The sequence below is a fragment of the Phyllostomus hastatus genome, unplaced genomic scaffold (genome assembly GCF_019186645.2).
Source record: "Phyllostomus hastatus isolate PE091 unplaced genomic scaffold, TTU_PhHast_1.1 phas_scaffold_114, whole genome shotgun sequence".
Taxonomy (NCBI): domain Eukaryota; kingdom Metazoa; phylum Chordata; class Mammalia; order Chiroptera; family Phyllostomidae; genus Phyllostomus; species Phyllostomus hastatus.
In genome coordinates this window covers 12,154,219-12,171,140 of record NW_025334006.1, presented here as the reverse complement: position 1 = coordinate 12,171,140, position 16,922 = coordinate 12,154,219, and the positions used below count along the sequence as shown (strand labels likewise).

At 37.2% G+C, this 16,922-nt stretch overlaps 1 protein-coding gene across 1 annotated transcript in view; it reads right to left on the bottom strand.

The window, feature by feature from the left end:
- Positions 1 to 1,768: 1,768 nt before the first annotated feature.
- Positions 1,769 to 16,922, bottom strand: part of GRM8 (glutamate metabotropic receptor 8) — a 794,519-nt gene continuing 779,365 nt past the window's right edge. Inside the window, exons 10-11 of the mRNA XM_045855677.1 lie at positions 8,880 to 9,126; positions 1,769 to 2,128 (exon numbers count right to left, since the gene is read on the bottom strand). Of these exons, the coding sequence (XP_045711633.1) occupies positions 2,079 to 2,128; positions 8,880 to 9,126 (297 nt within the window). The 3' untranslated portion in view covers positions 1,769 to 2,078. The remainder of the gene's footprint in view (positions 2,129 to 8,879; positions 9,127 to 16,922) is intronic.

Here is a 16,922-nt window from a genome sequence, read left to right as displayed (position 1 = left end):
AAACCCCACCTTTGGCCTGAGAGCCACCTTTGCTCTCATAATCCCCCCGTTACATCCCTTTATCTTGAAGAGAGTCAATTAGTAAATGAAAATATGAAAATACGCTTGAAGTTTTCTCTGAAAGATATGCAAGGCTTATAAAGTTCAGGCATTTTTCTAAACCAAACATGGATATTTACTCCTTAAAGTTAAGTAAAAATCTTAAATATCACTAGTAATATCCAATATGGAGGAAACTGTCAACTTAAAAATTAAAATACAGTTACAATCTCTTCCTGGTATGGCTACTGGTTCTGAGCTAATGGCACAGTAGAATATACCAAATAGACAGTTATGAGCTTATTTTGTTTTAAACCAGGTCTTATCTAAAAAGGCACACCTAGAGGTGGGTTTAGAATCCTGATTATAGGATTACATTTATCAGTAATTTGGATTATTAAAAAACTTGAAAATAATGCCCTTATTCCTTAATATAACTATTATTTATTAACAATAAATACTATTAGGAGAAACTCAACAAGAGGCCAGTAAGTACCCATTTCCTTCTTCACGCAGCTTTCTGTCTGGGTAGGCATCGGGGAAGTTTTACTATCTGTCGAAGGAGACTGAACTGTGTGCTACTCCAACTCTATTAAATAAAGTCACTGTCGATATTTAGGTTGAAGCTACAGAGCACTTATAGCTCTTTATATCTATAAGGAGTGCAATGAGCCATCCAAGCTAACTCAGCAGAGAGAGCATTTACTAACAAAATGATTGCAGAGACCCATTGACTTGATGGATGTCTGGGATTGTATAGAATAGAGGAGCCCATGATGAAAATGGGAACAGATTGGAAAGCCTTTAGCAGGCTCCCTTATCCATCCTAGCATGGTTTATTAGCATGACACAAGCTCCCGGACTCTCTCTCTCTCTTTAATGATACTGTTCTATGAACCAATGAATGTTTTCATTTGGAAAATAAGAAAGCATTGACATATTATCTGAACTGTGGTTTCTTTAGTGATGCCAAGGGAATGAATATGCTAATTCTGTGCTTTGAGGAATGTACTGACTGGGTAAGGCCCATTACTTCACTGATGTCGGTGGATTCTAGGCCTGGGTGAGAAAAGGTTAGTTAACATGAGATACCTTGGAGTATTTCATCAGGCAAAAGTTATGACTTAGAAAATGGAAAATTTCAGTGACACTCTGATATACTTTAAGATGGTGATTTTCATATGACATTCTCCCAAGTAAAGTTTAAGTTATTATTTGTTAATTTTGATACCTGAAGCGATTCACCTTAAACCATCTCTTGATTCTTCATAAATAAAGCAATTACTATGAAACACTGCCACATAAATCTTGAAATATCCACAAAATCTTATACAAATAATTCTTTTCCATATAGGAGTAAAAGACAACCTTCTTCATATACACATGAATGTACAAAAACATGTTCTTCACGGAAATGGTATTTCCTTGGACTTTTAGAGCAGGGATTAAATAACAGCAGAAGCCCTAACTAGAAAGATTTCCCCCTGGCTTTAAAACTGGAACGAAACAACTCTCAACGTTTGCAAAACATTCCTTTATTATTAGAAATAAATTATTTGTATAAAAATTGCATGCGTCAACCATTGCATTTATTTTTAGCACAACCCAGGGCTCCAATCCGGTCAGCCATTACAAGAAACAGATTCATTGTCTTATACAAGTTGAACAATGTGGGACAAGAACAGGAGTTCTCACAATCACAGAAAAATACTTACAAGAGTAACATCAGACATGGTTTATTTCAACAGCATTGTTTTTCACAAGCTAACATTAGTTTTCCTTTTGTGGTTTATTTTTAACTGCTCATGAGTAAGCGATACTTTAGCTTGACACTCATGGGTTGTATTGTAGAACACGGATTTCTTCACTCTCTGTTATTGATACTTTTGGCTCATGGCTACTTTTTGTTCCTTACAAGATTGACTATTGATTTGATTGATTGTAGTCTACAGAGATCTCCAAGAGTGAGTCTTTGGTGGTGCATGTTCACTGTTTCAGATCACATACCAGATTTCTTCATATTGTGTCGTTTCACTGTTTCAGATTGAATGATTGCTATAGCTGATATATGTCGTCTTGGTAGAGGAAGCTGTTAAGAGAAATTAAGGGAAATTAATAGTATATAATAATAAGTTATTTTGATAAAATAATTTTAAAGTTCAGACTCCATAATGGCTATTATAATATTCACATTTTACTATGCTCTTATTATTTTTAAAACATCTAATATGAATTCAATGACTGTAGGAATAAACATGAAGCAGCAATTTTAATCTGTAAAGCCAATACTCTCATTTACAGTATAGGTATTTAGCAGAACCCTGAAAAGTAACAGTTTTAATCTTTAATAAATTTAGATGAAATGTAATTAAGTGTATATTTTCATTAACAAAGATTTGCAGTACAAAAATTGAAAGAACAAATAAATGATCTATCCTGGAGTACACACACAAAAAAAGGTTTTTTACAACCTCAGTTAAATTCTGTGAGTCTACTTTGGTGACCAAAAAGGGTTACCGATCATAATTAGTTGTACTTTGAGAATGAGTATATTTTCCATTTAAAAATGACACTTGAAAACTCTAAAAGGGAACATAGTAAAATACCAAGTACACAGAATATTTGTAAATATTAAAGTAAATATGATTATTGCCAATACATATTTATGATCTGCTTTCAAACACAGGATACAAATGGAGATGTTAAACAATAAATAACCTCAAAGAAGGAATGAATAGATAATTGTTCTAGTACCAACCAACTATAAGTAAAACTCATTATTGGAAGATTATTAGAATGATATGAATAACAAAATATTCTGAGTCAAATTTACATTCATACTTAAATTTCCAGTAAATCTAAATCCAAACAATTCCTTTGGGATTTGAAAGATGTGATAGAATAAATACTCTGTTCTAAAATTCAAATGTGATATTCTGTGTTTCCGTGGAATTCTGGAATGAATGAATAATCAGAAGAAGAAATACATGGGAAAAATGCAAAATATTTTTGTATTTCACTATATAAATCCAATTCAGGATGAAACAGATTTTGGAGGAATTATTTAGTTTTATATGGAAGCCGAATGAATAATAAAGCAAGACCCTTCCTTACATATGCAATCTACAAGAGACTCACTTCAAATCAGAAGACCTACAGAGACTGAAGTAAAGGGATAGAAAAGATATTTCATGAAAATGGAAATGAAAAAAAGAGCTGGGATAGCAATACTTATACCAGACAAAATAAACTTTAAAACAAAGACTATGTAACAAGATTCTAAGAAGGACTCAGTAACTTCATTTCTGAATATTTAGTCGAAGAAACCCAAAACACTGAATCAAAAAGATATATACATCCATATGTTAACTGCAGCATTATTTACAGTAACAAGATAGGGAAGAATGAATGGATAAAGAAGTGGTGATATATAATGAAATATCACTCGGCCATAAAAAATAATTAAATCTTGTCATCTGCAACAACATGGATGTACCTAGAGGTTATTGCGCTGGGTGAAATAAGTGAGACAGAGAGATACTGCCATATGATTTCACTTATATGTGGAATCCAAAGAACAAAATAAACAAAAAAGAGAATAGAAACAGATTAATAGATACAGAGAACATTTGGTGGTTGCCAGATGGGAGGACTGTTGGGGGGATGGATGAAAAAGATGAAGGGATAGAGAAGCGCAAATTGGTAGTTACAGAATGGTCATGGGGATGTAAAGCACAGCACAGGGAATACAGTCAATGGTATTGTAATATCTCTGTATGGTGTCAGAAGGGCACTAGATTGACCAGGGTGATTGCTCAGTAAGTCACGTAATGTCTAATCACTGGGTGGTACACCTGAAACTAATATAATACTGTATATCAACTATAATTGAAAAATTAGGCAAAAAAGGAATAATTTAGTTTTTGAACACTGAATAAGGAAATTGTGAAGATTTCCCTCTGACATAATTGTCAATCAGACTCATTTCCTGTGAGTGCACATCTCCACTGGTACTGACCAGACAAGGTTTTCAGAGACTGAGATCCTGCAAAGTGCACCATCACTAGCATCAGCACCAGGAGTCGGAAGAAGTGCTCATCGTAGGTGTTTTTGCTGTTTATGATAAAACTGAATATTAGGAGCTTCGTGCCAAAATAGGTGACAGATCTGCTTTTCCATCTACATTGTTCACACTACTTCTAGGTTAATTTTGTGGCACAGTGAAGAGGAAGTATATTTTAGACCTGGTGTTAAATTATATTGTTTGCTCCAAAATGAGTGAAAAGTTTACTAAGCCAGGTCACTGGTCCTCAGTTTTATCACTGGTCAAAAGTCGAAAATATTGGGTTTTTGTGGGTGTGGGAGCAGAGTAGGTTTGTGTGGGGCCAGCTGTTGTCTGAGCAAACCCAGATTGAATCCTACTCTTCTACTTACCCCGTGCACAAGGTAGGTGTTCGCTATATTAGTTTGGTGTAAAGTGAAACATAATGATTTTTATGCCCATTTACTTTTTTTATTTTATTTTTTATTTCTAATTTATGTAACACTTTCATATGCCTCCAAATTTCTTCAAAGAAAATAAAAGCTGTACTTCAACTATGTTTTTGATGGGCTTTCATAGAGCTTTGTACACAAAATAAAGAAAAATTACCGTAAGAGTTAGAAAAATGACCCTCAAAAAGGCTGTTTAATTTCATGCTTTATTCAGTATATTCAACAGTAACTAAAAATCTAGGAAATATTTATCAAACTTGTGGGAAGCTACGAAGAAAAATTATGGTTGAAATACAAGAAAAATTCTCAAAAAGATCTTAAAGAACAGGATACTCAGATGTTTATTCAAAAGAAGATAACTTGGATCAGACCATCTTCAAGGATCATTCCAGCTTTAAAACCACAGCTAGTTAAAGATCTGTACTTCATTTTCTTAAACTCCTAGAAGTGAACACTAGGGGAAAAGGTGGTAGAATTCCATTGGGAATTGAGACTATAATTTAGAAAAGGAAAGTAATCTTAATAATTCCAATGCTTAGAAAAAGGAGTGCAAGGCTCTGGAAACCGATGATTCTGTCAACGTGAAAACAATGATTCGGCAAAAACCTTGTGAATGGCAGATAGTTTGCAAGGACTTTTACCACAGAATTATTCCAGAGAAAAATGGATTAGAGATGTACATGTGAGCTAGCAGAGAGCGTTTTGACAGTGGCAATAAATATGTGGAAATTAGTTTTAGAGCCCAGCAACAAGGAATGTGCTGTGCACACCACACTGTGCTCATAAGCTAGGGAAAGCAAATCTACTTCTAGCAGTAGCTGTGTTCATGAATTATTCATGAGCATAGCTGGGGAATACCAGGTTACACCCATTTGTTAATCAGGTACGGTTGACAAAATTCATATATATCAACTTTGTTTCTAACTCCCTTCCTGCCCTTTCATGAAACAATACAACTTTTTTGTTTGGTTGGTTGAAATGTAGTTTTCTAAAAATTCAATAATTAATATGGACCTGTTGGTCTCCCTTCCAGCTTCACATTACTTTTATTTTTTTTCTGTGTAGATTTTAAAGCTTTAAAACCTTAAATAAATGGCCAGAATTGCTGGCATTGAAAAGTCATCACTGAGATGAAGTTTCTAAGTATGATGGGCTAGAGGAGCTACTCCACGGCCATGAAGGGAAAGGCTTGGAGATTGCATGTATATCAAAAACACAGAGCTCCTTTGTCAGAAAAAATGCCAACGATAGAACCATAGTCATAATTATTGAAATCCTCAACATAATTGAAAAAGGAGGGATTCTAAAACAGTAACTTTTTAATTTAAGTCTTCTCTTTTCTAATAACCATAGACAAGTCTATACTTTCATGGCAAAAATGTTATATTTACCTTTATATGATGATTTAGAGTTTACAAAACACTTTTTTCATGGATGGTGCTTTCACTTCATTGTAGTAACAGTGACTTATCGATAGTCTGGTAGCAGAAAGTGTGGGGCTGAGCCACACAGACACTGCACTGTTGCATTCATCAGCCTGGATTTACTGAGAATAGACTCCACCCATTGCAAGAGGAGGAGTTTTAAATCTGAGGTGATATGGGGTAGTTACAGATATGAAATGACAAAGGCTTTTCCAATCCTCAGTTACACTTCTAAAGACCTGATTCACTTTTAGAAGACACATATTGCATTTAGGCTATTCAAGTTATTGAAACTTTTAGGGAGTTTATGCTTTTAGAAGACTTTTGATTCCATTAAAACTACTGGCACATGTAGTAAAGATAACAGTGACGCTGGGGTCCATGATATTAGTCGTGTAAGTGAACAGAGGTTAACAATGTTTACCTGGAATAGGATTGTGCAAGGATGTGTGAAGATTTCAAGCACTATCTCTCCTGAATGTGCAAACTATAATCACTTTACCTGGGCACAAGTTATTCAAACCCAAACTACTCCTATGAAAGAGGAATATAATAAATTTCCAAAGTAGAATTTAACTTCCTTTTAGGTAATAATTGACTCGATCTTGATTCAGCCTTTTAACTTTCTTTATATGCCCAAAGTGAGCGTGTGGCTCCTCCAGGATATTATTATAGGGTTACTTTCCATAAAAGCCTCGTAATGGTAGTTTTTCATTTTTATTTTAGAGAAAACAGGGAAATGTATACATGCTGTATAATTTCCATTTCATCATCAACATACGATAATAGAGGAAAACAGAAAATGTATGAGAATTAGTTCTATAATATGGGATTAGTCTTTAGCCATACTCAAAATTTTCCTCTTCAGGGAACCTGTTTATTTTTTGAAAGGGTGGAAAAGTTGATGAATTTCTTTCTCACCAGAGTCCACAGATGAGTCTGGGATCACTGGCATTTATTCCATTGTAATAGGCTGTTCCTATTTGCAACCATTGCTTATAAAGCTTTCTGGATTGAGGCTAAAAAATGAGTATGACTCTAGACGCTGGGGGATCATACTAAGTGTCCGTGTTCAGGGAGTCTCGTTGGCTAATAGCAGCTCCCTGTCATCCATCCCACAATAGGTTTTATCTTCCTGTACTGATGCTGTCAAGGCAGAAAAACACAGAGAAGATTCTGCTCTCAAATCATAAGCATTCTACTCTGATGACTTTGAGAGCAGCTATAGTTCATCTTTTGCTAGGATCCCAAGTAGGCTCATTTTTAGTTAATTGCTTACCAATAATCAGAGATAGCTATAATATTTTTTAAGCATAACCCATTCTTATCATACCTTCTCTTGCAGTTTCTCAAGGTTTCGTGTTTGAAGAAAGGTGAATATGTGCGGAGTGTTTGCAGATTTCTTAAAAAGCTTCTTTCTTTACAAGTGACTAAATTTGGTATCAGTGAGCTGAAGGTAATCTTCCTAGAGGATCTGGCCAATCATTTCAAGAAGTCTGATAGTAACTGAAGCCAATAAATTTAATTAATCAATATTTATCTTCTAAGGGCACATATGCATATGGGGCATTTATAGTAAATAACGTTTATTTGAAAAATCTTGATGTAAGAGAGGGTTTATATATCTAGTGAAGACTCTAGGTTGTTATTATAATTAAGGGAGATAAAGTCAACTCTTAATCTTCCCTGTATATCATGTCAAAAATACAGAGAAAAGCCCTGGCTGGCATAGCTCAGTGGATTGAGCGTGGGCTGTGAACCAAAGTGTCGCAGGTTCGATTCCCAGTCAGGGCACATGCCTGGTTTGCAGGCCAGGTCCCCAGCAACCACACATTGATGTTTCTCTCTCTCTATCTATCTCCCTCCCTTCCCTCTCTAAAAATAAATAAATAAAATCTTTTAAAAAAATACAGAGAATAGGGGAAGCAGCCTTCTGGAGGAATCTGAGAGGAGGACAGTGTTCTTACATAAGGTTTTAGCCTTAATTATTAAATGCCTGTGTTGTATTTCCAAAAGATAGGAAGCCACTGTAATTGCAAGTACCTTTGCTTTTATTTACTTTTGATCCATCTACAAAACTAGTAATGTGATGTTGGTTATTTTTGTTTGTTTTAACTATACTTAGCTTTCTGGTGCTTTTACAATACAAATTTTCATCTATCTGCTACTCTTCCATAGATACCAAGATGAACGGAATAAATCAGTTAAGTCTCCTAAATTAGCTCAATACTTGTGTATGACTAAAACTTTCTTCTTTGGGGGTGGACTATAGAGAGAGGAAGGTAAACTCGGAAAGGCAAAGCCTAGTGGTGGTTGTAGAAAAGGATTCTATTTTCAGCATCACAAAGCTTTCAGACAAGAGTTCTTATCATCTTAATATGTTCAAGAAGGGAAATCAAAGGAAGCCAAAGAAGGGGACCATCTGGGGGAAACAAGTATTAACCTCACGTGTCATTTAACCAGTTTTCTCATTTCCCTAAATATCCAAATAACATTTATTTGTCTAAGACCTTTGATAGTATGTTCTATAAACATTAGGTAATTATCAATGCTATAAAAAGTGGCCAATAATGAACTAACAAAGATTAAAGAATTGTCCCTAATTATTAAAAGAGAATTTTATATTTGGAAAATAGTTCCAAGTTGTAAGCTCTGTAATGCCTTAAAAAGAGACCTGAGTGTCACACTTTGGAAAGAGATTGTGTGTGCATGATTGTGCTCTGGAGGAGAGCCATGCACCTTGAAATAATGTGGTTCTAACCAAGTGGTTCTCACAGCCATGATGGTCTCACAGTGTGCGAGTTCCATCGTGCCCTTGGAACCATGTAGCACAGTCCCCAAGACTAGTAGAAGAATGTTCAACGTACATCTATTAGGAAGTGCTCCCGCTCTTGACCATCGGAAAGTCTACGGATGACTTACTGTTGGTTTCAAGACTCTCACAGAGTTCACTTTTCACCTCGCCATTTGGTCTGTCATTTCCTTTTTGGATCAGTTTGCTTTGCATGGTGGCAGCTGTCACCACAGCCTTGAAGCTCCTTTTGCGTTTTTGAACGTTCTGCTCTGGATGAAAAATTATAATATAAACCTTGGGCATATAGAGCATGCCCAGAGACACCGAAGCACTTAAGCTCATGGAGACAGTAAGTGTTGTTGTTTGGATGTACATCTGAAGGGAGGAAAAAAAAATTAATGTTGGTAAGCCTGATGTAAGATAATGCATATAACAATCGTTTCCTGAAATTATTCCAGCTTCTCTACTAAGGTTGTGTGAGAAGGTACTTATTGAAATTGCCCTTAATTATAGTAAAAAATTTTTGTTTTAAACTCTATTTTTATTGTTGACACTATTACAGATGTTCCCGTTTCCCCCACCCCTTTGCCAAACCCCACCCACCCTCCCCCCCCAATCCCCTCTGGCTGCCATGACACTGTGGTCCATGTCTTTGCATTTTTTGTTTGTTTAATCCCTTCACCTTCATTCACCCAGTTCTCCCCACCCCTGCCGCCCCGACAGCTGTCTGTCTGTTCCATGTGTCCATGACTCTGTTTCTATTTTGTCTGTCATTTTTTGTGTTCATGACATTCCACATGTGAGTGAGACCACATGGTATTTGTCTTTCTCTGACAGGTTTATTTCACTGAACATAATAATCTCCAGGTTCAACCATGCTATTGCAAATGGCAAAATTTTCTTTTTTACTGTCATGTAGTGTTCCATTGTATAAATGTACCACAGCTTTTTTATCCACTATCTACTGATGGGCACTTGGGCTCTTTATCCCCACTTGCAAATGTGGGTAAGGCTGTGTTACTTATGAGGTCCGATTCCTTAAAACAAGCAGACAACGTATCTATGATCCTCATCTGTTCACTGTAATAATACTTCTGATAATGTCAAGTTGTCAAATTGTATCTGGCAATCCTCTGACCCAAACTAATTGTGTTCTTTTTAATAAAGGATCTAAAAACATTTACCTTCAATGGTAAATACCTGAACCAGCCTTAGGGTTGCCTTTCCCTAGGGGAGACCAGTTTCTCTTAACAGATAGCAAAGTGTTATCCAAACCACGAGAACTTCAGACACTAGTGGGCAGACTGTCCCTGTTTGTGAATCATACCATGTAGGTTCCTGAGTGTACTGTTCAGTACATCTACCACTAATGTTATATTTTGCATAAGGCCTCATTGTGAGTATGGGAATACCCTTCAACAAAGTGATAGAAAATCTGTTTTGTGTGTTTCAAATTTCTCTTTCTCCAGGAAGTCCTCAATGATAAAGTTTATCTTAATTATAATGTTTTTTCTTTTACTCTTAAGCACTAGTGCATTGAAAAATGAAAATGATGGAGTACTTACTAATGTGTAACTATGTGATTATAATCATTTACATAAACTTTGTAGTAAATTATATGAACTATAACCAGGGTATTAACTTCCTTAGAGCCTATAACCTACACTTTTTTTCTTATATACTTGTAAGAAACTACACAAGGTACTAGACACAATAACTCAGACTTCTCATTATTTTTTGTTATGTGAATATCTTCAAGATGTGATTTATAAAGATTTGATTTACACAATTGTACAGAATATGTTTTTCATAATATTCCACTCTGTCAAATGAGCATCAGTAATGACTATGACACATGCCTGATGACATTTTAAGTAAGAAACACACAGTCAATCCAGATTCTCAGGTGAGCTCACGCATACTGGGTCCATGCATACCTTCCTCAATAGCAACGTGATTCAAATATATATCATCAGCAAAGTGATAAATTACCACATGTCCTGACCTCTCATGCTACCTGCCAATCAGTGAAATCCCACGTTAAATTTGAAAAAAAAACACAAAGATCTACTACAATTTAAAAGGTTCTGATAAACTGTGGATATGTGCCTTTAAACCTCCTAAATCTCCCTAAGTGTTGCCACCTACCTTTAAGCAAATTATCATATGAATACTCATAAAATTCTCAAGTGTTGGTTAATCCTCTCTGAATTCCTACCTATTCTCCAGCTAGCATTGCTATGCAGAAAATAGGCTGCAGAGAAAGGACATAAAGGTAAGGAAAGGATATAGCCAAATGCAAATCACACCAGTAAATATTCCAAAGCAACTCAAATAAGTAATGACCAGCTTTGTCCTGGGAAGGCCCTGCAAGTCAGTTTAGCTTAAACAACCACACAAACAGCAAACACACTGAAGACTGAAGACCGCCAGAGGCCAAACAGCTGTGAAACGACAGGAGCACCACACTGATTAGCTGAATTATTTTCATGTCCTAATCTGCTGGCCTTGCTAAAAGGTACAGTGCTAAGTCTAATTAATACATAAATACTATCCTATCGTGAAAATTTTGTAAATTTTCCCTGCTGCTATAAATACATATGATAATTTTCTTTCATTATGCAATACAGAAATGATTTAGAATCATTTCCATAATATATAGTAAATTTAATCCTGCTAAATATTAGGCATGAAGAAATTCTGGAATGCTAGCTTCCACATTAAATATATTATTGCAGTCTATCCTTTCAGCAAACCAGCTCACTGGAAGACATAATAAACACAGACATTAGGACTAAACAGCACTGTGCCTAGTGTTCCAAGAGCTCCATTAGACACTATGCTGTCAAATTACAACAGAATGCAGATCTTACTTGTGTGCTCTCTTAACAGTGTCTAAAATATTTTAATGTGAATTTAATTCAGGAAAAGTATCAATCCAAAATCATATGCTAAAATCTAAACTCTGACAGTGGCCTAGCATTTGTTAGAGGGCTTTGCGCTGTGAGTAGAGTTGAGGCAGGAGATACTCAGGAGTGAGGAAACTCTGGAGGCACCCCAGGACTAAGGCAAAGGACATCCATACAGGACAGAGACCCTGTTCTAAGACAGGTTGTGGCCACTTTCTGGAAAACACTGACTCAGTGAATCGTGACTGTACCTGTGCAGAAGATGCTACATGACCCCTGCTGCATTATAATAGCCTTATAATAAATTAGCACTGTGGGCCCCCTTTGCCCAGTGGGAAATCAAGAAAAATCATGGAAGACCACTTGCGCAGTAGCTTAAAAGTAATATAATTACTTGTGTATGTACAACAAAACTCCACCAAAACTAGCAAGGAAATATCTACCCTATAAAAGTAGAATCCCTCTGGCCATTAAGGGTCAATCTCTGCTCAGGGTTGACCTACATCCATGCTCTGCTCTCTCTTAAATCTGCTCTCTCTCTCTTTGCTATAAACTTTTTCATTGTTTGCAGTCACTGAGAGCCTAGTTACTTGTGCACACCTGCATGAGACAGCCTTTGAACTTCATCTTTGAATAATTAATGAAATGAAAATATCACATATGTCATAACCCAAATGAAAGCAACAACAGAGCAAGCAAAGGAATAAAAAGGCCACCTACTCTTATTCCACAGAAACGAAATCTTTAGTATCATGGATTATAGGATTCTGACTCTCTCCCATATTTATGAAGAAATGGAAAGATTATATTAAAAGATTGAAAGTGAGCATTTAAATCGAAAAGCCTCGTGGACATTTTGTATATCTATAGAAAATTCCAATTATTTGAGCCATGTAAGAAAGGAATGGCACTACTTGTAGCCTTTTTTTAAATAAGGATAAAGAAAATTACAGAGAAATCCTGGAGTAGCCTTATAGGTGATAAAGCCCCATGTCGACCCACCAGGTGACAATCCAAACTCTAATAAAACTTCCTTGGCAACTGGACAGCTGTGTGATTTTATTTTCCTCTCTGACCTTTAATTTCTTCCCTATGAAATGGAGGAAGTAATACTTTTCTCATAAGAGGGTTACACGGTGGAATGACAATCTTTATAGAATGTCTCAAAGGCACAAAATAGTAGTAACACAGCAAAGATTATTTGCCCTATGACTTTGAATCTAAAAGGATGCTAACAAAGCATTCTTCCAGGTAGCGAGGGCCAGAGAGGGGCCTGTGAGCTTGTATCCAAAGCAGACAGTTTAGTTTCCTGAATAGCTGGCAGCCACGATCTAACTATATGATGTCAAGGAAAAGGGTTTTGTGATCTTACATCAAAGTAGGTAGAATAAAATCATGCCCCAAAGTCAACTTCATTTGCTAATATCAAAGGCTGTATTCATGGTCTGTGTTACAGCCCTGGAATAACACACTGGCTCTCTGTATCACATTATAACTCACCAGAATGTGGGAGGGAACTATATTAACTCCCTATAACCAATATAAATCCATTCAAAGATGCCGACAATGGCATGGGATATGTTAATGTAACCTTCTTCCTTCCCATCTTTTTTTTATGCCTCACCTTATGTCACTCCAAAATATTAATACCTAGAGCAAGGGGAGTATCTTTTCCATTATATCCACTGATAGCCTGTCACTTCCGCTGCCTCCAAGCCCCATGGACATTTTGAACCTGCAGCAGTCAGATGCACTGAGTAGATTTAAACGATCTCGGACTTAGCCAGGGAGGAGCTGGCACAAAGGAGCCTATTAACATGACATCTATTCTGAGACCTGTTACTGCTCCCTCTTCACTCTCCAAAGAATCATTTGTGCCCATCCAGGGTCTACTGAGTGCAGGTCATGGCCTGAATCATTAAAGACTCTAGGAAAAGTGAGGAGGGAGATTATATTACTAAAGGAGAAAGGTCAGATGCACTTCAACCAGTCCCCTGCATAGAATTCCAGGGGAACATAGAATTCCATAGACTCTGATCTTCAACACATTCACTAAGGTAACTAAGGTAGCCAATTATCAGAGCCAACACCCAATGCAGGCTTATGCTGTGTGGTAAGAAACAAACTTATTATTTATTCCTGAATATTTTTGTCTTGCCCTGGATGGTTTAATCTCACTTTTTGCCACCGTCAGCCAAGTTCTATTTGGCTGCTCTGCACAGTCTGACCAGTTAGAAAGCTACATTCATACTTAAAGCTTCCTTCTCTGCTTCTGTATCCATTCCTTCATCTGTGTGTTTGCCAAAGTGGCGTCTGCATCCAAAAATGAATTTTCTTCTGCTTCCCAGCAGGGCTTCAGCCAATAGACTTCAAAATCTCATTAATTCCTGGAAGTGATTTTATAAAACTTTAAAAATACAGAGGTTTATAGAGAAAATCTGAAGTGTCCTTATGGTAGTAAAAGCCCCATATCGACCCTCTGTGCAACAGTTCACACTCCAGTAAACTTCCTGGCAATTGGGCATAGCAAACTTTAGAGGCTACAACCTGACTCTTTAGGCTGAGCCTGGATGGACCCTAGTGAACCATCACCAAATAGATATTACATATCTATTTTTTTTACTATTATTTATTACTACTATTTACTACTATTTACTATTATATATTTTATTTACTATTGTTTCTCCTTCTCAGTAAATTATAAGGAATTCACCTCAACTCCCTAATATTTTTACACTGCAGCACCCAGACATCAGTTCTTATACATGCATCCATCTATCATTTATCTGCCTATCTATCTATCTATCTATCTATCCATCCATCCACTCATCCATCCATTTACATTACTCTCTTGATCATCACATTTGGAATCATCGCCCAAACCAAGACTGGCTTCTTGGGTGTGCTACCTGTACACTTTTCCCTTTGCTCAGAAGGGTCTCATACTTGCTTTAATGATGTACTCTCTTAATTTTGGAATAAATAAGCCTGAACTTTTATATTTCATTGGGCCCCATAAATTATGTAGATAGTCCTCCCTTAAAAACCATTTACATGCTGGCAAATTCCAGGCTTCCTTCAGGAAATTCAATTGCCTTCTTGGCAGTGTTACAGAACATCAACGGGGGGCCAAGGCAATGTACTATTACCTGAAAGGAACCCCCAGGTTCAATATGTCCGCCACCAGAGGAAAGACATTTCTCAATGCCAGAGATTTGTGAAAAGGAATGGAAATGCTTATTTAATGCCATACAAACTTAAAGCAGTGATCTAATGTCTTTATCAAAATCCCAAAGTCCCTTAAAACACCCACAAACACAAACAGTCCTTCCTTCCCCCTTTGCCCAGTCAAATCCCTATTTGGGGTATCATATCTCAGGAAAAGAAATAGAAGTCCGTGGTTCAGGCAGCACCCAGTTCTTCCCAGTAATCCGTCTCGGCTGGTAGGCCTCCCTTGGTTCCTGGCACCCTCAATTGTGTTGCCTGGATCTCTGCTAAAGCTGGGTGGTGGTTCCCCCTTCTAAAGCTGCGGGGGTCCCCACTCTGCCAAAGTCACGTGGTTTTCTCTCCCAGGGCCTAGGGAGTTGTCACTCTGCCAAAGACCGAGTGGTTCTCTCTCCACTATGGCTGCCGAGTCCATTTAAATCCCTGTGCCAATCTTCATTTACAGCCCCATTTCTGACTCCTCCTACAATCAGTTATACCTGCCAGCATTCTCAAAGCCTTCTAGCTTTTCTGGACTGCCATTGTGAGTCTGGGCAGGCATGGTCCCTTGTCATGGAGCCAATCTTCTCCAAACTCCCACAGGCACTGTAACTTGGGGGACCTGCCCCCCAGTTACATCTTGGTGGGGAAGTTACTTCCACTCCCCTGGCTCTGAGCAGGCCACAGCTATTTAACATATCTATGTAACCAGTTAAAGGTTATAGATATGTTAAATGACTACACTAGAGGTTAGCTGCAAGGCTGTTGCTATGCGAAACAGCTCTCAATAGCCCTGCTCCATTTGTCCCTTTCCCCAGCTCACATCTGTGGGGGAAGCGCGGGGACATCCTAATATTTCCTGGATACCTTGAGTTCTGGACCCCATTTCAAATCCCTATTTGGAGGCCCCCTCTTGGCTGCACCCTGTTACAGTAGCTCCCTTTGGATGTCCGGCATACTCTAAAACTAACAAGCATCTGAATCCCATCTTCATTCTGAAACTGGTCTTTTAGCGGGCATCCTTATCTTGTTAGTTCCATCTTTCTGGTTGAACTTTCTCTCTTGCACTCTTTATCTATAAAAAATCCTGTTGCTTTTACCTTCAAAATTTTCTCAGACAGGTCACTGTCCACTGTCCCTTCTGGTACTGCATCAGTCCTGCCAATGTCATCTCTTGTTTGGATTATCGCTACACTTGTCCCTCTGAGTTCTCTTCTGCCCTGGTTCTCTTCTTTCTGACCACTTGATTGATCTTAACACACCAGCCAAACTAATCCCATTACTTATAGGTCCTGTTAGGTCATCCCTAGTCTCAAAACTCTACCATGACTGTCTACAGTGATGTCCCTATAATGAATGGCCTTGAAATCCTTGGAACTGCTCTGGCTTCGCTCTTTCCCTCATTCATTCTCTCCCCACCCCACTGGCCTCCAGGAACATAACCAAGCATGCTTTTGCTTTAAGGCTTTATAGCAAAGGCTAGCTCCTTCACTTCCTTCAGGTCTTTCCTGAACTCTTTCTTCTCAGTGAGGCCTTTTCTAAACATAGCATTGAATGTTATAGCTCCATCCCTCTAGCAGTATTCCCCACCTTTATTTCACTCCTCAGCATCTAACATTTTCTACTATAAAAGTCTATATATTTTGCTAATAATCTGTGTATTAGTTATTTCCCTTAACTGAAATAAAAATTCCATGAGTATAGTGATTTTTACCAGTTCTCTTTACTGCTATAAACTTAAAACCTAGAACACTGCCTGGATGATATAAATTTTCTATATTCTTTGAGGTGGTGTAGTTACTTACTTTGAAATTTGGCATTTAAAGAAAATAACCCATGTAGTTTCAAGAAGAAAACAATAAATCAGATTCTGAAGCTAGAAAATGGAAAATTTAAGGGCTCCATTAACCTTCAAATCAACATCTAGGCTGGGGCAGAAATTCTTGGATAGATAAATACGATGCACTTTTAAACTGTAAATATGACAATAATGGGCCATTTTGTTCTCAGCTTAGCAAAAGACAATATAAATTAAAAGTCAATGGTCTCCACTTTGGG